This window comes from Epinephelus moara, chromosome 9 (genome assembly GCF_006386435.1).
Source record: "Epinephelus moara isolate mb chromosome 9, YSFRI_EMoa_1.0, whole genome shotgun sequence".
Taxonomy (NCBI): Eukaryota; Metazoa; Chordata; class Actinopteri; order Perciformes; family Serranidae; genus Epinephelus; species Epinephelus moara.
The window spans coordinates 21095931-21117839 of record NC_065514.1 but is presented as its reverse complement, the minus strand read 5'-3'; the positions used below and the strand labels follow the sequence as shown (position 1 = coordinate 21117839).

At 41.4% G+C, this 21909-nt stretch overlaps 2 protein-coding genes across 3 annotated transcripts; one reads left to right on the top strand and one right to left on the bottom strand.

Annotated features, from left to right (window-relative positions):
- Window positions 1-1272: 1272 nt before the first annotated feature.
- nup155 (nucleoporin 155) lies at window positions 1273-17580 on the top strand. Of its 2 annotated transcripts, XM_050053328.1 has the most exons (34): window positions 1273-1431; window positions 1675-1841; window positions 3067-3204; window positions 3350-3446; window positions 3634-3704; window positions 4054-4146; window positions 5510-5773; window positions 5863-5936; window positions 6074-6165; window positions 6270-6367; window positions 6456-6623; window positions 6737-6837; window positions 7051-7221; window positions 7330-7440; window positions 7633-7727; window positions 7820-7905; window positions 8815-8956; window positions 9123-9189; window positions 9296-9411; window positions 9926-10029; window positions 10259-10392; window positions 10587-10778; window positions 11609-11747; window positions 12185-12320; window positions 12418-12571; window positions 12660-12764; window positions 13804-13958; window positions 14142-14271; window positions 14363-14476; window positions 14594-14714; window positions 14827-14937; window positions 15293-15429; window positions 15564-15670; window positions 16728-17580. In XM_050053328.1, the coding sequence occupies exons 2-34, from the start codon at window positions 1700-1702 to the stop codon at window positions 16864-16866; spliced, it is 4104 nt and encodes a 1367-aa protein (XP_049909285.1). In that variant the 5' UTR covers window positions 1273-1431; window positions 1675-1699; the 3' UTR covers window positions 16867-17580. The 2 variants fall into 2 exon arrangements, with proteins under 2 accessions (XP_049909285.1, XP_049909286.1); XM_050053329.1 differs by lacking the exons at window positions 1273-1431; window positions 1675-1841; window positions 3067-3204 and having other exon boundaries at window positions 3428-3446; window positions 3634-3703; window positions 4052-4146.
- A 115-nt stretch (window positions 17581-17695) lies between these two features.
- LOC126395679 (rhodopsin) lies at window positions 17696-20932 on the bottom strand. The gene has a single exon (XM_050053330.1). It carries the CDS (start codon window positions 19162-19164, stop codon window positions 18049-18051), a length of 1116 nt encoding a protein of 371 aa, XP_049909287.1. The 5' UTR covers window positions 19165-20932; the 3' UTR covers window positions 17696-18048.
- Between the last annotated feature and the right edge of the window lie 977 nt (window positions 20933-21909).

Below are 21909 nucleotides of genomic sequence, written 5' to 3'. Positions count from 1 at the left end.
CACAATCATCAGGCTCATCTTTTTTTTTTTTTTCCTTTTGGCTGTACTGTGATTCACCTGTGTGACAGAGATCAGGGATTGAAGCAATTTTTGCCAGTTCTGTCTGGATAGCAGAAGAAATAATACCAGATATTTTCCTGTCACTTACTTTAAGTCTCTCCTGACTACACGACATTTGCTGGAACAAATAAACCCCAAGGATTATCTTGCCATTGTAATTATAGTTGTGAGGATGTGCACTTTATAAAATATCTCGGACCTCACCCCACACTGATGGTTGATGTGTACAATTTCTCTCTTCGCCTAAAGATTTGTTGCATTTTGGTGGAAATGGTAAATTTAAATACATGCTGTTTAAGCTGCAAGCACGTGTCCTGTACTATCTGTTCCTGTGTGAAACCAAGCCGACCCGCATTCGTTTCATCAAGAATGCCCCTTGTGGTGGTTGGTCACATGTCACATGCTTTTTGAAGTACAGGAATGCATCAAGTGTTTGATAGTATCAAATAGATAAAAAATGATTTCAAATCATGCGCATTTACCATAACATATCAAAGTATTGCAAAATACCATAGGTCTTGCATATGTCTTGTTAAGGGAATCATATTTTTCTTCTTTAGCTGCTACAATGATAAAAAAAAAATTAATTGAAAATAAAGACATATATTCTATTGGATAATCTAAGAATGAAAAGACAATATCTTTTCATTGCATACTAAGGCAACCAGTCCAGTAAAATGTATTTTTGGTTGTTTTATTTATTTCATTGTTTATTTCATTCATTTATTTTTTTATTCAGCTTAATTGAACAAGGTAAATGTTACAGTGTCAAACGTAGAAACCGCATATTATCAAAGTCGAGATAGATTAAGATTGAACAATAAGGACAAAAGAAATAAAAACGAAAAACAGAGACAGCATTTTAAACCAAACAAACCACCAAACAGCTGGTTATAAATATGTATGGTGGATATGCTTTTCTTACTGTTCAAATGTTCCAGAGACTAAAAAAAAAAAAAAAAAAAAAAATAAATAAATTAAAGAAAATAAAAAGGGAGGTGATTTGGTATAGGTTTTAAAAAAAAAACCTATACCAAATCGTCATTTTAAAAGTAAAAATACTTTTAACATCCTTTTTTTTTTTTTTTTTTTTAAATTGTATTAGTTTGTGTGGTGACTGTTTCAGACAGTATTACATTGGCCGGTGGGTGGCAGCACAGCGTTTCACTTGGCAGTGTCTGCCGGAAAAAAAGGAGACGAAGAAGAAGATGATTCACCGGAAAAAAACCTTTCACCTCTGCCGTTGTGCATGAGGTTGGCGGGCTGCTGTTCTATGTGTCTTGGATATATTTCTTTAAATTTTGCTGCATAACTCGTAAAGGAAACTTCGTAGCCAAATCACTCAGTACCACGCGGAATCTTTTCAGTCGGGTAAAGCAACGAGCTCACAGTGAAACACTTTATTTCACACTCAGCTAGCATTTAGCTTGCATGCTAAATAATAAGAGTTTATGCTAGCAGTCGGCTAACTAACCGGCGTTCTTCTACTAGCTCGCTAGCATTAGGGAGCAATGAATATTTAACTCGTGAAGTTGGCAGTATATATGTCAGTTTACGTATGACATATCGTCTGACTTTGCTTATGTTTTTGTTTAATTCTGGTTTAATCTGTAGGTAAGTTAACGGTGGTAGCTCAGCCATGCCGTCCAGCGCTGGACCTAGCAGCCCCGCCGCTGCACTCGCCGAAGCGCTGGAAAACTCTTCCCGGCTGATTGACAGACACCTGCAGGATGATCGCTGCTTTCCTGACCTGTCGGAGCTGCTCAGCGTCCCCTCTCACAGTAAGTCAGTTATGTAGGGAGGTGGAGAGACAGACCTAACAGTAAGTTAGCTATCAAACTCGAGTGTTTCTGTTTACACTTAAAGGCTGCCCTGCCAAAGATCAAATGGTGGGATAAAATAGGCGGCTGGACTATGCTGATAAAAGCAAATATGGCAGTTCAATCACAACTTTGATACCGACAAAGGAAGTCACTGTTAGTGCTTTCAGTGATTGTTTACACAGACATAAGCACAACTCAAGAAAGGCTCGAGGAATGATCTTGTGTTATTGAATATAATGACGAAAAAGGTAGCTGTAACATTAAGTTGTGATCCATCAAAAGGAAAACTTGTCATTAAGATTAAATATTGTGATATTGGTTAAAGGAAAAGTAGTTTGCAAGCTTTATTCAGAGTATTATATACATATTTTCCACTTATCAGTACATAACAAGACACTAGTATGTCAGTTCTTCACTCAGTTGTCAAAGCAGGAAACCAAATACCAACCAGATTTATTTCAGAAATTAGGTGTCTGCTGTTTTACATCTGTGCCATGTTTTGTTTATATCCGTCAGTATCTGTTTTCCTCTTGAACATACCAGTTTTATGGCCCATAGGTGATAGGGTTAGAAACGTATGTTGACATGAAGTTAATGCTGGGGCTGTCAAAATATCCCTTCTTTTATAATAATCCATCCATCAAAGGGTTGCAGGGGAGGCTGGAGGCGATCCCAGCTGACATTGAGCGAGAGGTGGTCTACACCCCAGACAGGTTACCAGACTAGCAGAGGGCTGACACATGGAGACTGACAATCAGTCACGCTCACATTCACACCTACGAGCACTTTAGGGTCAACAATAATCTAACCAGCATGTTTTTGGACTGTGCGACGGAGCTAGAGAAAACAAAATGAAAACATAGGAAGGTCAAGCAAACTCTTCACAGTAAGGCCCAAGCTGCTAAGTGGGTTCAAACCCTGCTGCTGGGAGGCAACAATGCTATCCACTGTGACACTATGCTGCCCTCATCGAAGACAGACTATGATAAAAATGGGTCATAAGTGTATTCATGGCATATATAGTGGGAGAATGAAGATGGTTAACTGGCGCCCTGACTTCTTTTCTACACTGTTTGCTTTATGAGAAAATAAGTTTGTATACAAGAGAAATGTATTATGACTACGATGACAAATTTGGTCTGGATGTCGTGCACAGACTTTAACTTTGTTGTTGTGTTGACAGATATGCCGTCCCTCTCTGGAGTGTCAGACATGGACTACCCCCTCCAGGGACCGGGTTTACTCAGTGTGCCAAATCTCCCAGAGCTCAGTGCAGTCCGCCGGGTCCCTCTGCCGCCTGAGCTGGTGGAGCAGTTCAGCCGTATCCTTTTGGTCATTCAGGAAATACTAATCAAATGCTCTCACTTTCACGATACAGAGGTTTCCACTAGCTATGTTGCAAAAATGTTAGGTTGGTTGCTTTTGTTTTCAGTTGAATTTGAGTTTTCAACTTAACAGTTCTACAGATATGCAATGTAACTGCATGATGGGAGTTTTTCCAGAGATCTGTCGAGCATGGCTTACTATTGACAACGACATTTTCATGTGGAGTTATGAAGATGGGTGAGTAAATTTACCTTATTTGGGACTGAGTGACAACATTCATGATGAGTATTACATGAAACCAAAAGTGTTCATGCACTGCACTTAAAAGCATTATTTGTATTCACTTTTTATTGTGAACTGTCATTTATGATAAATCCAAAGTGAAGACAATTATTAACTTGTTGTCTGATATTGTTTTTTGCAGAGGAGATGTTGCCTATTTTGATGGCCTTATTGAAACCATTCTGGCAGTGGGCCTTGTTAAACCCAAAAAAGGTATGTGTGAACACTTAAACGCAGCATTAATTGAAACATTTTTTCAGGGTTCCCACTGTCATGGAAAACCTGGAAAAGTCATGGCATTTCACAATCACGTTTTAGGCCTGGAAAAGTCATGGAATTAGTAAAATCATTAAAAGTTTTGGAAAATTTTGTTGTGTGTAATGAATTAATATGAGATCTTTTTTGAATAGAGTTTGAGTCTGATATGTTTGAAAAATGCTAGGCAAGTTGTGTACGGGTCCTTAAAAAGTCATGAAAAAGTTTAGAAATTTTCTCAATGAAAATGTGTGGGAACCCTGTTTTTATCTTGAGTAATGTTAATGAGATGTGTTTTTCTTCTCAGGGATTTTACAGCCACACATTCACTACCTCTTAGTATTGGCTACGTCTGTGGATGTAGTGATCCTGGGGCTGAGTTTCCCCAAGAGCCAGGCTGGTGAGTCCCTCCTACAACTCCTATCACAGTGGCTACATTTACATGCACACTGCTATTTCACAATTATTCTGACTATTATTCCAAAAATGTCAATATTCTAAATTTGATGTGGGTCATGTAAATATCATATTCTGCTTAGATATTCTAAATTAAGCCTTTTTTTCTGAATTTAATATTGTCTGATTAAGACATGCAGGATATGCTACTTTTATTCAGGTTTTAGGAGAATTATTTTGGCATGTGTACGGTGCATTTGGAATATGTGTCTCAGTTGTTTTGTTTTAATGCAGTTTGCTACACACGGTTTCTTGTCTGTTTATCGTCATCTGTTTCATTTTTATTGGAGCGTTGTACACAAACCAATGCCCAAGCAGTTTACAAGATTGGGTCAAAGATGCATCCCCCAAAAGAAAGGCTCACATTTCTGGTCAGAAGGAGAGACGCATCTACATTTAAACATTTTTAAAAACTTGGACAACAGGGTTTTATCTCAACGATGACCTTTTCAAGAAGGTTGCTGAAGGAATGAAAGGGGGAGGCTGTGATTGCACGGTTCAACAAGTCTGCCACTGGTGGAAAACTTCATAATCTTATTTCTGTGCGAAGAAGCAAAATGGCATAAGTGGCTTCAGCTCTAAACGATACAATAGCGCATGTTAATTGGAATATACACGGCTGCATGTAAACAGGCATATTAGTGGGATATTCACATTTTTATTAGTCATGTAAGCAGCTTAGTAGGAAGATTGTATTTTTTGGAATAAGGGCAAAAACTGAAATATTTTGTGCATGTAAACATAGTTAGTGACACAGCATTTGAGTTTTTCCCTGTAGAAAGTAATTATGTAGATTGACATTTTTTTTTAACTTTGAGAGTTTAACCTCTTATCATGAGTCCTCTGGGGTTTAACAAGATAATCGTATCACGCTGCAGTACAATAAACGATGTCCAACTGCTTTAGAACTGCAAAGAACTTGAGAGAACTTGTGGCTAGATATGTTGCCACTGACGCTGTCAAATATGTGCAAGCAAGTGCCAGATATTCATAAGCTAGGGAAATGGGCAAGATAAGGACAGTTGCTGTGCCACAACACTGTTCCATTGTATCTTGCTTAATACACACACACACACACACACACACACACACACACACACACTGTTAAAAAAAAATCAGACCATAGCTAATGCTGTGTTTGATTGATATGGTACTTGTATAAACTTCAGGGTGTCATATGGAGAGAACTCAAGTGTCATGTCCCACATTCTTGCTGTGTTTTACTTGCAACAATGCTATTAATATCCTCACGTACCTCGATTTGTTTATCTGGGTCATCTTTGTGTCTCTCTTTCTTTTTTTTGTAGGGTTGAATGACAGCATGTCTGGCGGGATGCAGCTGCTACCAGACCCCCTCTTCTCAATCCCCACAGACAACACCTACATCCTATCCATCACCTCCACAAACCTGGGACGCATCTTTATGGCAGGAAAGGACGGCTGCCTCTATGAGATAGCTTACCAGGCCGAGGCAGGATGGCTGAGTCAGCGCTGCAGAAAAATCAACCACTCCAAAAGCTCCCTGTCCTTCCTCGTCCCCTCTGTGCTCCAGTTCTCCTTCTCTGAAGACGGTGAGGAGCGGGACACAGTTCTTTATAGAAAGATGTCCTTGATTTAATTCAACTTAACTTTAACCTTTTGTTGTCCTTGTGTTCCGCAGACCCCATTGTGCAGATTGCTATTGACAACTCCCGCAACACACTATTCACACGCTCGGAGAAAGGTGTCCTGCAGGTATGACGTTCAGTCAATCTCATGTCAATTTTTCACGTATGTGGCTGTTTCTGATTAGCTGAGAAACTAACAACTCTGTGTTAATTGTCAGAGTGGTGAAATTATTAACAATTTGTTTGGGTTTTTTTTTTTTTTAGGTGTATGACCTGGGGGCTGATGGGCAGGGTATGAGTCGTGTGGCAACCATGTCCCAGAACACCATTGTTGCAGCTGCTGGAAACATTGCCAGGTATGTTGACCTTCAAATATGTTTCTTTTACATCTGTCATCTAATTCTCCTTACAGGGAAATAAGAATTTATTTTCTCTCTCTGAAACTCTCCTTCCTTTGCAGGACAATCGATCGTTCTGTCTTCAAACCTATTGTCCAGATCTCTGTGATTGACCGATCCGAGTCCTCAGACTGTCACCTGCTCGCCGTCACTCATGCAGGTCAAGATTAATGAAGATGAGCCAAAACTGTAGGGTAATATGAAATATTTTTACTTCATGTGTGCTTGTACGTATTCTGTTTCTGTAGGTGTGCGTCTCTACTTCAGCACCACACCTTTTGCCCTTCCACACCAGAGGCATGTGGCAGTTCGACCTAGCCTGCTAGCTTTGGTCCACGTCCGTCTGCCACCAGGGTTTTCTGCATCCTCTACCCTGCAGAAACCTGCAAAGGTTCATAAAGCACTACATAGCAAAGGTAAAACTATTTGTCTGTTTAGTTTACCATAAAGACCTAATGGGATATAACATTGTTGTGGCAAGAATCTACCTGTAATACCATTTTGTTTTTTCTTTGTTTAACTCTTGCAGGCGTTCTGTTAATGGCTGCTTCTGAGACAGAGGACAGCGACATTCTGTGGTGCATCAACCATGACTCCTTCCCCTTCAAGAAACCCCTGATGGAGACTCAGGTTAGAACATAAGAAACGTACAATAAAATGATTATAATGTTTGATATCAGTTTAAGATATCTCACTACCAGTGGTTGCTGCTCTGCAGTGCAGCTTGTGTATCCATGTGCTTTTTGGTCAAAAATAATCTAACAGACTCTTGGCTGTTTTTGTCTGATAACAGCTTGTTTAACAACCTAGAAACCATACAATATGGATTTCTTTCGTTTGCAGATGATGTCGAATGTAGATGGACACTCTTGGGCTCTTTGTGCCCTTAACGAGGAGAGGCCATCCAAGATTTTCACTCCCCTGAACAAGGACCAGATTCCCATCACAGATTCACCTGTGGTGGTCCAGCAGCACAACATTCCTCCGCAGAAGTTTGTCCTTCTTTCTGCAAAGGTTAAAACTGCTTTCATGACTCCCCATGTTGCACAAATGCTCAATCTAGTGTGACAAAATAATGCTTTGATTTTATACACTAAGTGTAGACTCCTTACTGTCCTGTAGGGGAGTCATATCTTCCAAAAACTGCGGCCGGTAGACCAGCTCCGTCACCTGCTGGTGAGCTGCGCTGGAGGAGAGAGTGAAGAAATTGAGCGTTTCTTCAAGCTGCACAGGGTACAGAGCTATTCATTGTCTAATATTTTATTATCCCCCTTTCATTGTTTTTAGCCGGACACCTGTGTATGACACGCATGATTTTAGGTTGCACACTGCAAGCTGGCATAACACACAAAACACCTTCTCACACACACACACACACACACATACACACAGTATATATTTGAGGTGTTTATCTGTTCTGTACAGGAGGAGCAGGCTTGTGCCACAGCATTGATCCTGGCCTGTTCCAGCGCTGCTAGTGACAGAGAGGTTTCACAGTGGGCCACCAGAGCTTTCTTCAGGTCAGATTAACATTGTTTATACATGCTCAGATTTACACTCAGTCAACAAAAACACATACGAAAAACAGTTCCTCTGTTGTTGCTGTAATCAGATATGGAGGAGAAGCACAGATGAGATTCCCAGCAGCCATGACATCTCCCAGTAATGTCGGACCTGTGATGAGCTCTCCAGCACCAGGTAAATAAGAAAATACTGTCGTCCTGGCCTGGAGGGAAGTAAATGCATAAAGACCAAACATGGCAGCTTAAATTTCTTTAAAATTAAGTTAAGCCGCATACACAGACATTATGATTATTATGTTACAAGTATGTGACCATTCAGATAATAATAACAACTTTGTGTATATATAGCACCTTCAAAACAGAGTTTACAAAGTGCTTTGACAGACAAACAAGAGCGAAACAGGATACTCAGAAGGAGGTAATATAACAACAGAAAGTCAAATGGTTCTACCAAACATAAGCAAGATAAAATAACGGTGAAGTTCAGTTAAGGTTAACAAGAAGACAAAAAATGCAGGACACAAAATGTTGGTATAAATGAACACAGATATAAAGAATAAAAGCGATAAAGATGGCATCACATTAAAACAAGTCTATAAAGATTGGTTTGTATTCTGGGAGCCTTATCTCCTCAAGCAGGTCGTTCGAGCTTTAAAAGTGATCAGTAAAATCTTAAAATCGATTCCAAAATGTACAGGGTGCCAATAAAGAGTCACCAGGATTTGAGTGATGTTATGTGATGTCGTCTGTTAAAACCATGGAGAAGCCCACCTGCAGCATTTTGAACTAGTTGGAGGTGGAAGAGTGACTTTTGGTTGATGCCAGAAAGGATGTATGACTGACTTTTCCAAGTCGTAGCATGAGAGTTCTTCTATGCAGGAAGCAGAACTGGACAACTTTTTGATTTGTAGTTGGAAGCATAGATCTGAATCAAATATTACTCCACATTTCTGGCAGCAGGCTTCACATTAGCAGACGAGGGACCAAGGCCACTCTCAAAAGTGTCATGTTAAAACTTTTCAAACATCACATATCTTTTAACACATGTTTAAACTTTAATAATTTTTGTTACTCTCTTCTTTAGGCATCGTGCCCCCGGCTTTGGCCACACCTTTTGCACCAATGCACTCCGGGTCTGCCCCCATCACACCCATGTCAGCTGGCCCGGAGGTGATTTTCTCAGGGAAACACAACGGCATCTGCATCTACTTTGCTCGAATACTTGGGTGAGAAAATCCTGTCATCACTTGTTACATTTTGAATCTGCTTTCTGGGTGAGAGCCTAAATATGTGTCTCATTAGTCAGAGGTGTGGATGCTGATGTGTGATGATGGTGTCAATAATGAGCAACATGTCTTTCTCTCCCGTTCCCTGCTGACCTCACTGCAACAGAAATATTTGGGATGGCAGTCTTGCTGTTGAGAAAACCATCAGCAAAGGAAATCAGACCGTCAGTATTGTAAGTACACCAGGCACTTATTTAACAATTTCATAGTGATTGTAAGTTTTTAGAATGATGCTAGTAGTGGATAATTAACACTAACTGTTATCTGTTGTCTCCACAGTTGGAAAGCAGCGTTAGTTCGTTTGATCTGGAGTCAGTGCTTATGGAGCTCTGTGGTCTGCGGGAGTTCCTTGATAAAAACTCTCAGTTCAGTCCGTCCGCTCTTGGTGCTGCAAGGTAAGAGCTCCTTCTTTGCTTCCTTAGTCTTACACTGAACTATTGTGAGTTCTTAAACACATTACCACACAGTTTCCTCCAGGTGTCATCATGTGACATACAGGACTTAGCTCATGTGACAACAGATGGTTTTGTTTGGGCATTCACGGATTACATTACTTACCCTCTACCCACTTCACCATTTTGCTTCTTTTAAATCAATACAAGTTGGACAATCAATGCTAAAATTATGAGCTGAAAGTGTCTGCTCCATACAGCAGCAGAGAGAAGCAGGAGTTGAAATCAAAGCTGTATTTTAATGTTGAAGGCCTCGTCAAACTTTAAATGACTGATGATGTGGCTAACATGGAACATAGAATATTTTCTTGTTTAATTTTGTGTTTATTTTTCACTGTTAGTACTTCCTACATGAAAGTGAAATCTGCAAAACAGGATCCAGATCTGCAAAACCTCTACTGTAACCAAGTCTTGTTTCCCATCCCCCATGAATAACATCTGTTCTGCTCCCTGTTAGCTTCAGCTCCCCTGCCAACCTGCAGCAAAGGCTGCTGGGATTTATGCGCCCTGACGGAGCCAGCTCTCAGCAGGTCCAACAGGAACTCCAGAGGAAATATCACAGTGAGTTATGAGAGCAGGTTTCCACTTTTTTCTGAGAATTGTCCCGAGAATCAGTATCTCAAATATCAATGGTATTATGAATCAACGTGAAGAGAGTAAATGTGGAACTTTGATGTCTCAGCAAAGAGGAAAAAATTATTTACTTTGCGTTTCACTCTCATCACTGATGTCTTTATTCTTTCAAATCCCAGCAACTCTTGTCTCTGTGTGTTTTCATCTCTGTATCCAGCAAAGGCTCAGGTCTATGAGAAAGTATCCCTGCAGGGCATCCAGCAGTTAGTCCATCGCTCCTATCAGACTCTGGCCCTTTTGAAGCTTCTCTGTGATCATCAGTTCAGCCTCATTATGTCTGAGCTGCCAAAGGTACATGTGTGCACAAACACTTCTCCTGTACACAACTGCAGATGCTCATATATCATCTCTGTGGTATTCATACATATGCTGTCCTCAGTGCAGTACCTTTTGTTTTCAGCCAAAAACCCAGTGTACAGTGTGAGCTTGCCATTGTTCCTGAAGCACTCATTGCTCACTGTGCCTTGTTTATTCTGTGTTCGTAGGAGTTTCAAGAGCAGATGAAGGGAGCAAGTTTTAAGGATATAGTGATCAGGGGCAAGGAGCTGTCTGGAGCACTCATCACAGCACTCATTAATGTCTACATCAAAGATAATGCCTCTGTGGAGGCCATCAGCAATCACCTGCGGGACATCTGCCCCCTGCTGTACAGCAGCGATGACAGCGTGTGCTCCAAGGTACATACACACAAACGTATGCAGGGCTCAAACTAACTTTTAAAAGTAGTTGCCAGGCTCGCAAAACTGAAACTGAAAATATGGTTGCCATTTGTAATAACCTTAGGTTTTGTGTAATTAAGGGGTTATGCGGTTATCGACAGCTGAATGTTTTAAAGCCCTATTACAGTAACTTAACAAAGTTCTTTGTTGTTTGTGTTTCCTTATCTATTTGTTCATGTTCATCTTGTTCAGTTGAATACATTTGCACGATAATTTGTGATGGTGACAAGTCAGTCAAAGTTTTTGCTAACAACCTGATTAGCTTTACCATTGTTTCTGAAACAGATGCATGTACTCACTCGAGTAACGCACCAACACACATGCAGCGTTGATGGGCTCCAGTTCTGGCTGTAACAGCAGTATTTAATCATAACTAATGCAACAAATATTTACAATGAATCTATTTTGGGGTACCTATTTGCTGTTTGCTGTCCCTGCTTTTTGTATGTAAAAATGTGGCTGACACTGATGGCAACTAAAGGCCAAGAATTGGTGGCAACTGTAGCTGTCAAGCCCTGACATGGTGTACTGGGTCATTGAAGGTTTTTCAGATATTCTGAGCTGAATTTTTTAAACATTTAAGGCTACTAGATATAGTTTAATGTCTCACTCTTGCAGCTTCAGCAGTCTGCAATTTTAGTTTTATCGATGTCTTGCACAAACTCTTTAACATTTCTTGCCGTCTTCAGGATAATTTGGGGGGCATCAGAGTCGTTACGAGGGATTGATTTAACCACATTGATTCATGTGTCTTAATACTGAATTTGTTGCTTTTGTCTCCCACTCAGGCTAATGAGTTGCTGCAGAGCTCCAAGCAGATTCAGAATAAAGCAGATAAAGAGCGAACACTGAGGGAGTCTCTGCGGCTCTATCAGCAAATCAGCCAACACACAGACCTGCCGCTGGTCTGCTCCCAGTACAGACAAGGTATGAGACACACACTTTATGCATTTGTGTAGAAACACCGGGACCGTCTGGATGTGATAGTCCATGCTGCGGTACTCGTCTCGCCGGCACAGACAAGGCGAGTGGGGTGGGGGGTGTTGGAGGTGTTGGAGAGCAGAGGTAGAGGGAGGAGTGTGTCATGACACACTTTGTTTTGCTCTACAGGCAGTGCACAACAGCGAACCTAGCAGTGAAACGATTTCGNGGAGGTGTTGGAGAGCAGAGGTAGAGGGAGGAGTGTCTCATGACACACTTTGTTTTGCTCTACAGGCAGTGCACAACAGCGAACCTAGCGGTGAAACGATTGGCAGTGCACAACAGCGAACCTAGCGGTGAAACGATTTCGCTTATTGCCCCTTTAAATAATGCTGTTATTTATTTTTTGTGACACTTAAACTTATGCAATTGAATTGTCTTAGTGCGTTTCTACGAGGGAGTCCTTGAGCTTTGCCTCACAGCAGCAGACAAGAAGGATCCACAGAGACTTGGGCCCCACTTCTACAAGAACGGAGAGCCTGAAGAGGACGGAGTAGGACAGCAGGCCTTCCTGGAAAGGTAACACAAGAAAGCAGTAGTACACGAATCAGCTCCACTGATGACTATTTTAGCCGTCTTTCACCAACAATTTTCACCCCTCCTCTCTCTGCGTTAGACTTTGTTGTTATAAGTGCATCACAGACACCATGCAGGAGCTGGTGAACCAGAGCAAAGCTGCCCCTCAGTCCCCCAGCGTTCCGAAGCAGCCTGGTCCTCCTGTCATGACCTCTGACCCAAACATGCTCAGCAACGAAGAAGCTACAGCTCATGTGAGTAAAAAGGGAAAGGTTGATGCTCGTTTTTTGCCACAGAAGTGTACATGAGCTGCATTATTAATGAAAATATGTTCCCTTGTAGTTTGAGCAGATCCTCGGTCTGGCCCAGAGGTCTCAGGATGAGCTGTTTCACATCGCTCTGTACAACTGGCTGATCCAGGCCGACCTGACTGACAAGCTGCTTGAGGTAGTGTGTCTGTTCGTGTGTGTTTTCGGTTTTTAGTTAAAACCTTTTTTAGCTGCAACCAGCAACTAAAAAACGATCAGTCCAAAAAAAATTCCCCATCCTTTGGCAGCCACAATTTTGCCATAGCATGCTGAGTGTGTCAAGAGTGTGTGTTTAAACGTGTGCGGGTTTGTGTTCATGCCAAGTGAAAGTGGCCAGTAACTTATAAACAAATTCACCTAACATGACTAAACTTCATAGAAAGACACATACACACGCACCATTTTGCCACGTCTCCTTTCGTAACTTATCACCTGGTTGTTGTAGGGAGGAGGGTTGGGTTCTGAACTCATAACGTTTAAGGGCACAGACCAAATTTTATGTTATATCAGTACTGCAGAGTATGGATTCACGTTAAATGAGTGCCAAATTTCAGTATCTGAGAGTACATTTGGGTGAGAACGCTGGGTTCAGACAGGAGGTGGAAGCACCGCAGAGCATCCTGAAGGTGAACCAGCTTCCCAGCAAGCCGACATTATCTCTGCAGCACCGATAGCATCTGGTCTTTTATCTTTTCAATTTTAGTTTAAAAATAGCGTAGTATTATTATACTGTTTATGACTGTTTTTGTCTTTAGAAATTACATACTTGCGCCACATATTTGACAGTGGTGTCTAAACAGAGAGCCAGGGAGATGAGCAGATACACACACACACACACACACACACACAAACAAGCAGACTGACAGAGACAGAAGATGAGCTCTACGTGTGATTAGAAAAGCGCAGAGAAAGAAAGAGACTACGTCACATCATTGTACGTCATTGCATTATTGTACTATTGACAAGTGTTTGTTAGGTTGTGTTTGTGTGTGCATGTGTGTGGATGCATACACGTAAGCGGTAGCAGCTATTGTGAATTTGCACTTGTTTTTGCATATGTCTATAGCCCTATTTACATCCAGTGTAAGCATGTGTCTGCCAGCACTGTTAGTGTGATTGTGATTACACACCATCTGTCTGACAGCTTCCCTTTTTACCCCCTTTTATCTGTTGTCCAGGTGAATTCTCCGTACCTTGAGGAACATCTGATGCATATGATCAAGCAGGACCAGAGTAAGGTGCACAACATGGACCTGTTGTGGCGCTACTACGAGAAGAACCGTAACTTTGGCAAGGCAGCTCACGTATTGGCCCGTCTCGCTGACATGCACAGGTTTGGACACACACTAACTAGATACTGTTTTTTTATTCTGGTTGATTTTTATTACTTAACATATCTTCACCATAAAAGCGTGAACAACCACTACTGACTCTTGTGCAAACTCCACAAATGCCGTATATACACTACAGGGACTCTTTCTAATTGTACCGTGTTGTTCGTTCTCTTATCATGCAGCACGGAGATCTCATTGAAACAGCGTTTGGAGTACATTGCCCGAGCCATCCTGTCTGCTAAGAGTTCCTCCTGCATCTCAGCCCAGGCATCTGATGGAGAGTTCCTTCACGAGCTGGAGGAAAAGATGGAGGTATGTATGCAGTGGTGATCGCAGTGAAAGAAATCCAGGCGTTATCCAACACTGTAGCCATAAAGTTTCTGTGTTTGGTTCCCCTTCCCAGCTGGTGCGTATCCAAGTACAGATCCAGGAGTCCCTGATCAGACAGTACTCCCATCATCCCTCAGTGAAAAACGTCATCTCTCAGTTGGACTCGGAGCTCATGGACATCACCAAGGTAACAGCAGCAATATGCAGCAGCAGAACAATGACACAGAGTTTGGGATTATGAAGAATTTTTATTACAGTGAAGGGAAAATGTTTATAAATGCTGAATCGATGTTCTCTGCTGTAGCTCTACGGGGAGTTTGCTGACCATTTTAAATTGTCCGAGTGCAAGCTGGCCATCATTCACTGTGCCGGACACTCTGACCCCATCCTGGTGCACTCACTGTGGCAGGAAATCATGGAGAAAGGCAAGTGAAGTGTCAACAGCTCACAAAAATGTACTTCTGCCAGACATCTTACAAAGTGTCCTTCCTGTGCCACATGTGATGTAACCGTCAGTGATTGTTTTGTCTCGTCTAGAACTGGGAGACACCGTGGCTATGAGTCCAGCAGACAGGATGAGGTCTCTCAGTTTGAAACTGGTATCACTGGGGAAGATTTACGCCGGAACACCGAGATATTTCCCTCTGGGTAAGCACTCATACCTTCCTGTAATTATGTTCATTTTTCCTCTCGTTAGAATTTTCCAGCTCGCTGTTTACTGTTTTGTTACCAGTAATATAATTAGACTTCCCCTTTGCATCATTTATGTCAGCACGTCTCTGTGGTACAGTACTGCAGGGTCATGCTGGTGCTCTAGGTGATTGCTTCATTATCCTCTCATTACAATTAGCCTGTTCAAACTTGTCTTCGCTGTGGAGACATTGATTCACTTTATATACGTCTTAGAACCAACTATGTCAGACACAAAGCATTTTCCCCACAGTAATGAACAAGTTGCTGAGAATACAATGCTAACAAGTGCCAATATGTCCTGTGATTGTAGAGTTCCTAGTGAAGTTTCTAGAGCAGGAGGTGTGTCGACTGAACTGGGACGTGGGCTTCGTCACCTCGACCATGCAGGAGATTGGAGTACAGCTGCCGCGTCTCCTGGAGGTCTATGACCAACTCTTCAAAACTCGAGTACGTGCTTCAGATAAAACTTTTACAGCTAAGCTAAAGTTGATGCTCATGTTTATAAGCAGCAGTTGCGGCTTTTGTGGATTGGGGATTAAATTGTCTTTTACTTAATCCACCAATCTGCCTCTTGCCTGCAGGATCCCTGTTGGCAGCGGCTGAAGAAACCTCTCCACTTGGTGGAGTGTATCCACGTGCTTCTGTCGGGATATGTGGATGATCCCAGCAGAGTGCCAACCTATGACAGGTAATCACTAGCTGAGTAGCTGTTCAGCTGCTGGCCTGTGGTGGGTGCTGTAGTGTTGGCCTTGTGTTTGCAGAGACGTTAACCTGAGCATACTGTGTGGTCCCTGGTTAAAACTGTGACAAGAATTTCCTATTTTTTGCTCACTTTACTGCAGAGCTGCAACGATTAATCACTAAATTGTCAGCTTATAAATTACAGGCCAACTAATTTGGCTGTTGATTAATCAGTTTGAGTAATTTTTCAAGGAAAAAAACTCATATTCCAGCTTCTTAAATGTGAATATTTTCTGCTTTCTTCGCTCCTCTATGACAGTAAACTGAAAGTCTTTGGGTTGTGGACAAAACAAGACATTTAAGGATGGTATCTTGGCCCTTGTGAAACACTGATGCACATTTTTCACTATTTTCTGACTTTATAGACCAAACAACCAATCACTAAAGCAAAAATAATTTTCAGTTGCAGCCCTATTTTATCATAAGCGGCTCTAGTTAGAGCCATAAACTGTAGCTGTAAATTGTGGTGCTGGATTAAACCTTTCACTGTCTACACAGCTTTAAAAAACATTAATTACTTTGATGAGGAACATTTTGAATAACAGCATCTCCACTGAGAGCAACAAAATTATAACCATTGGGAAAACCGCTTTCATCCTGATCACACTCGGTCGTTTTTTGCAACGAGAGGCATTTTTGCTGTTTCTAGGCAACACATCATGTCTTGACAGTCAGTTGTGTACCCCCAGCGGCAGCTACATTCAGTCAGTCAAACACACCTTAACTCCATATGCCCACTAATGTTTGTTCGAGCTTGATGCTTATTGTTTATGTCATGATGAAATCTCTGTGAGGTGGGATAGATTTGTGTCAGAAGTGCTCAGTGCAGGGGGGTCTTATCTAAAGGATAGGTTCATATGTATTCAAATCTGTCTTAAAACAATTACTCACATGCCTTACTTGATTTCGCCAACTCAGACTGCTGAAGCCTCATATTAGCTTCAGCAAAGTGTCTAGTGTTTTACTTCAGCTTCATTTACCAGCTTGTTATCCCTCTATTTCAGACGCCGATTCACTAACGTGTGTCTCGACAACATCTGTGGATACCTTGTGGAGCTGCAGTCTCTGAGCCCAAACTCGGCCCTTCAACAAACCATCGGCAACTTCAAGTCACTGCAGGCGAAACTGGAGAAGCTCCACTGACGTTCCTTATAATGAGGTTCTTCACAGGACAAGGGACAGGTGACCTCTGGGTTGTGCACTGTAGGCCTTAATTAAACAGCTGATTTAAAAGTGTGATCAGCACACACAACATGATGTTTGTATTCCACAGTAGAGTTTGCTTCTTTTTCTCTTCAGTCTGATGTGTTACAGCTTAACAAGTGCTTGTTGTTGATGGACAGTGGGAGCACATGACGGTAAAGTCTTCTGATAAAGACGAGGGAGACAGAAGAGACAAGTTTTATAACTTATTTAATACATTTTGTTATAAGTCTAAACATGCTGGGATACAACTTTGGAAAGCAAGGCGCTGTTGGTTATTTGCATTGTGTGCAAGTAACTGTCAGACGTCTAAAACGACAAAGATATTTGAGTTACCTGTGTTTATAAAAACATGAAATCACTGAAATTTACAGGCGAGTTTTCGTATATTGAAAATGCACTTATTGACAGTTGATTTGAGATATTTTCATATGAAAACCTGACTAAAGCTTTTTGATCACAGGAGAATTATTTTGATTGTTTGCCTCCAAACGAACAGTTCAGTGTTGGATGTTGTATTTATGTACATATCTTGGCCATAATGTCTCTTCTGCCAAAGGTCATGCACACACCTAAACAATTTTTTTTCATGTGTATTATTTACAGTGAGCAGTGGCTCATACATCTAACAGTGCTTTTGTGATTTTTTTTTTTGAATGTAGAACACATTTTTAACACGATACAGTTCACGTTGCTACACTGAAAACTTTGAGGAAAAAAATCATAAAACATTTTTATAAAGAAATAAAAGTTGTCATTGCTTTTGTGTATGATGTTTTGAAAACACTATTCAAAACCTTTAAAACTGCCTTCTCAGGTACAGTAGTGTGTTCAGTTTTACAAATAATTAGCAGCAGGGGGGAGGATTAAATTGCTATGGGTTGATAAGCACACCTGAAAAAGTTTTAAATATTTGGTACTTGAGCTTGAGAATGACTTGAACTAAATAGTTGCTATATCTATAGATCAACTAATTGTTTCAGCTCAAAAGTAGTACTAAAGACAAAAGCTGGCATTGTAATGATAAAAGAAAATAGTTCATAGTTCAGTTTCTTGTTCAAGTTATAATAGTAAGATACTTTTATTTATCAGAGGGCCAATTCTTACAGATTCGGATAATTTCTACCCTTTGCAGGAGCAAGAAAGCTTTTTCACTCCGTGCAGGAATATGTAGGGGATGATGCAGGTGTAGGAGGCTGCGATATAGCTGGCCACCTCCACCAAAATCGACGAGGTGTGGATGTTGTTGGTGATGCGCAGAAGCAGATGAGTCAGCCAGCAGACCAGGAACACGCTGGCTACAGCCACCACGCTCTTGGCTGCCCTCACCTGAGTGCTTGAGCTCGAGCTAGGCTTAGCTGGCATCTGGCTGGGCCTTGAAAGATTTGGTTGAGCTCCAGCTCTGCTTTCTGTGTTTGTTTCCCTGTTGAGGGGAGAGCTTTGACCTGACCGCCCTTCCTTTGGACGGGAAGGAGAATGAATGTGGGTTAGGGATGCAGCATTTGAGGTGCCTGGAATAGAGACGGCGCTGTCTGACGTGTCATCACGTCTGTTTTCAACACTCTTGTTGTCATCCTTAACCATCTCCTTGGTAGCATCAGAGTTATGACCCTTAATGCGTCGCTGGTTTTGAAGCAGAGTGATGACAATCTGGACGCTGGCAAATACAATCCCTGCAACAGGGATTGCATTAGCCAGGGTTAAATAAAGGATCTCATAGGTTTGCCTTGCAATTGCATTAGGGAAAACATCTATACAGTCTTCTTTGCTGCCATTTCCGCTCTCCACTTTGACAAAGAAAAAGTGTGGGATGCTGAAGACCAAAGCCACCGACCAGCTCCCGGCCAGTAGACATCCCACCAAGCACAGGCTGTCCAGCTGCACCGGCGCTCCTCCGCGCTTCAGGGAGCCGACGAGCTTCTGGTGCCAGAAAGTGCTGATGAAAAAGGTCGTGTAGATGCTGCTGGTTTCAGAAAGGTCAGCACAAAAACGAAACACGCCACAGAAGGTTTCCCCCAGGAACCAACGCCCGGCGAAATCTGCCATGGTGTCGGGCAGGTCCACCAGGTAGTTGGTGATGAGGTTGGAGACGGCCAGGTTGATGAAAAGGATCTCGTTGGTGCGGATGCCAGATTTCTTCCCGGGCAGGGAGCGTATAGCCAGCCAGTTGTTTCCCAGGATCCCTGCCAGAAACATGAGTGCTCTGATGATGGATTCAATCAGCTCTTCCACATCCATCGTTCTGTAAGATCAGGTGACAGCTTCACTTGATCTTCACTATACAGTCGACTGGTCTGCGAAGCTTATAATGAGGCATGCTTTTTCATCGGACATTTATAGAGGCGGGTGAGAAGCCAGACCCAATCACACTGTGGAGTTTAAACGCCTCAGCATTTAGTTTTCCCTTGTGGAGCCTTCACCATGAGTCCCACTGAGATGGAGGTGTATCTTTTTCATGACAGGCTCTCCCATGGAGCTTCCCCTGACTAAAAATAGACAGAGCAGCACAGACAGCAGAATCTGAATGTCCACTGAGCGACTGTGGAAGTCCCCGAAGAGCCACATGCTGAAGCTCTGAGTCCTCTCATACAGTGGGGGACATAAGTAAACTTTTCTTCAACCATATTTCCAATGCCAGCTTCGAGATGCTTCCTGTACGAAGAAACGAATCTCTCACAGTGATCAGATGAGATTTGGCCCGTTCTTCCACTCACATTATTTAAATCTGGAAGATTTCGGGGGCACGCTGGTAAATCTTGTTCCTTACCCAAATTTCTTTAGGCCTTCAACAGTAATAAATAAAATTGAATAGTTAAAATTTTAAAGGTTGCCTACCCCTGCTCTGTGGGTTTATGCCTTGATATTGACATGGCTATTCCAACAGCTTTACTGTCTTCATCTGAAACCAGTTGACTGTCTTCTTTGCAGTATGCCTTAGATTGTTGTCCTGCAGGAAGATCCACCTGTGTCTCGTATTTTTCATCCTGGTGGACGGCAAATCCCATGGATTTGAGTGTGTTAAAGGTGTTCATGTGATTATTTTGGGTCAGTGCTGGAGTTTTGTTAGCCCCATAGCGCCGCCTAAGGGTGGGGTGTGACACATATGCAGATCCATTTCACCTCTAAACATGGCATGTCGTATCCTTGCAGAAAAGCTTGTTTGAAGTTTGCTACACATTTGGAGAAGCTTGTAGGTTATTGGGAGGATGTATTGTGGTTAGATAAGACAAAAATCAATAGTTTTGGAAGGTAGGAAGCATCTTGAAGCTGGCATTGCCAACAAAAGATTCACCACCAAGTATTAAAATAGGTATCAGTGTGTGTTCAATATTTTTATCCTGTGTGTTTCAAATTTATAGCTCATAATTTATGGACTAACATGTTACAGCTTCTTTATCTGTGCAGTTTTATTGAGCTGATACAAATATCTTTAATGAAAACGTATTTCCTCTGCTTTAAATTACAAACAAAATGTAACTTCAGGTAATAAAGACACACAAACTTGGTCTCTGCACTGTTGGATCACCTAAAGGAGAATGCCACCTATTTTATCATTTCAGCATTGTTATTCCTTTGTTGTAGTCCAGTTCACTTTATGCTTCTTTGCAACATTTGAGGAAACAGACTCAGTGGACTTCCTGCGTGCAGATTGGGCCTTCATTTCATTTTAGAAAATTAACTTATCCTCACACAGCTGCACAAAGTGAGCACCTCATTATTTCCCCATGCAGCAGCAGTTGATTTTACACCCCGATGGTGACACAAATTTGTAATTTTCTCTCCGATTTAATCTTTAGAAATGAACAAACACTGACTAAACTGTACCAAGCTGTCTGGATGCAATGTCTGAAATCTGTGGCATTACTACTTTTCTCACTTTCTCTTTCCTCAATAAAAATACAGTGTTAACCAAGAGCATTATTAGTGGTTAATAAGTCATTTCGTAATGCTTTATAAAGGTTGGTAACCCATAGATGAACACCAGCCAGAGTGAGTTTCCACAACCTTGCATGCCAAATGTAATATACATAAACCACTAATAAAGCCAGTAGTTAAACTTTTATTAAGGAGGGTTGTACCTGATCTTTCACACCAGTTTGTGGAGACTTGGGGATAAAAATATCAGTTTATAAAATAGATGGTCTGATACTGCAAAAAAAAAAAATTGATCTGATTATTTTTTAATTTCTGAATTTTGCATGTTATTAACAGTGGCGATAGCAGTAGGCTATTCAGAGTTTTTACTTCAGCAAAAGTACAAATACCTTAGTGTTGAAATACTCAGTTACAAGTTAATGTCCTGCATTCAAAAACTGTTAAGTTAAAGTACAAAAGTATTAGCATCAAAATATACTTAAGGCACCAAAAGTTAAAGTACTCGATATACAGAAGGACCTATTTCACAATAATATATATTACTGGATAATAATTAAGAAGAAGAAGATATACTTTATTAATCCCTGAGGGTCAATTCGTTTTTTTCACTCAGTTATCATACACACACATGCACAAACAGGACCTATACATGCATGAAATGAAGGATGTTAGAGTGAGGGGACTGCCCATGGATGGGAGTTCAGTGCCATGCTCAAGGGTACCTCGACAGTGCCCTCTGTAGCTACCAGCCCACACTCCATATTTGATCTGGAAGGGGACATGAGCCCGTGACCCTCTGGTTCCTAACCCAGGGCCCTATGGGCAGTAGCTCATATATGATGCATACATTATGCATTCATGTAATCATCACTTTAATGTTGCAGCTCATAAAGATGGAGCTAATTTTAATGACTTTATGTGCTGCTATAGATTACACTGAATACATTATAATTAATTAGGTGATTTGTATTTTGTAAATCTGCAAAGTAATGAGGAACTAAAGCTGTCACATAAATGCAGAGGAGTTAAAAGTTCAGCATTTTTTTCTGAGATGTAGAGGAGCAGAAGTATAACGTAGCACGAAATTGTACTCAAGTACAGTACTTG

Coding starts and splice junctions, on each gene's coding strand:
- nup155 (XM_050053328.1), top strand. CDS start 1,700: ATGCCGTCCAGCGCTGGACCTAGCAGCCCCGCCGCTGCACTCGCCGAA. Junction 14,938..15,292: donor ACCGAGATATTTCCCTCTGG/GTAAGCACTCAT, acceptor CTGTGATTGTAG/AGTTCCTAGTGAAGTTTCTA. Junction 15,671..16,727: donor AGAGTGCCAACCTATGACAG/GTAATCACTAGC, acceptor CCTCTATTTCAG/ACGCCGATTCACTAACGTGT.
- LOC126395679 (XM_050053330.1), bottom strand. CDS start 19,164: ATGGATGTGGAAGAGCTGATTGAATCCATCATCAGAGCACTCATGTTT.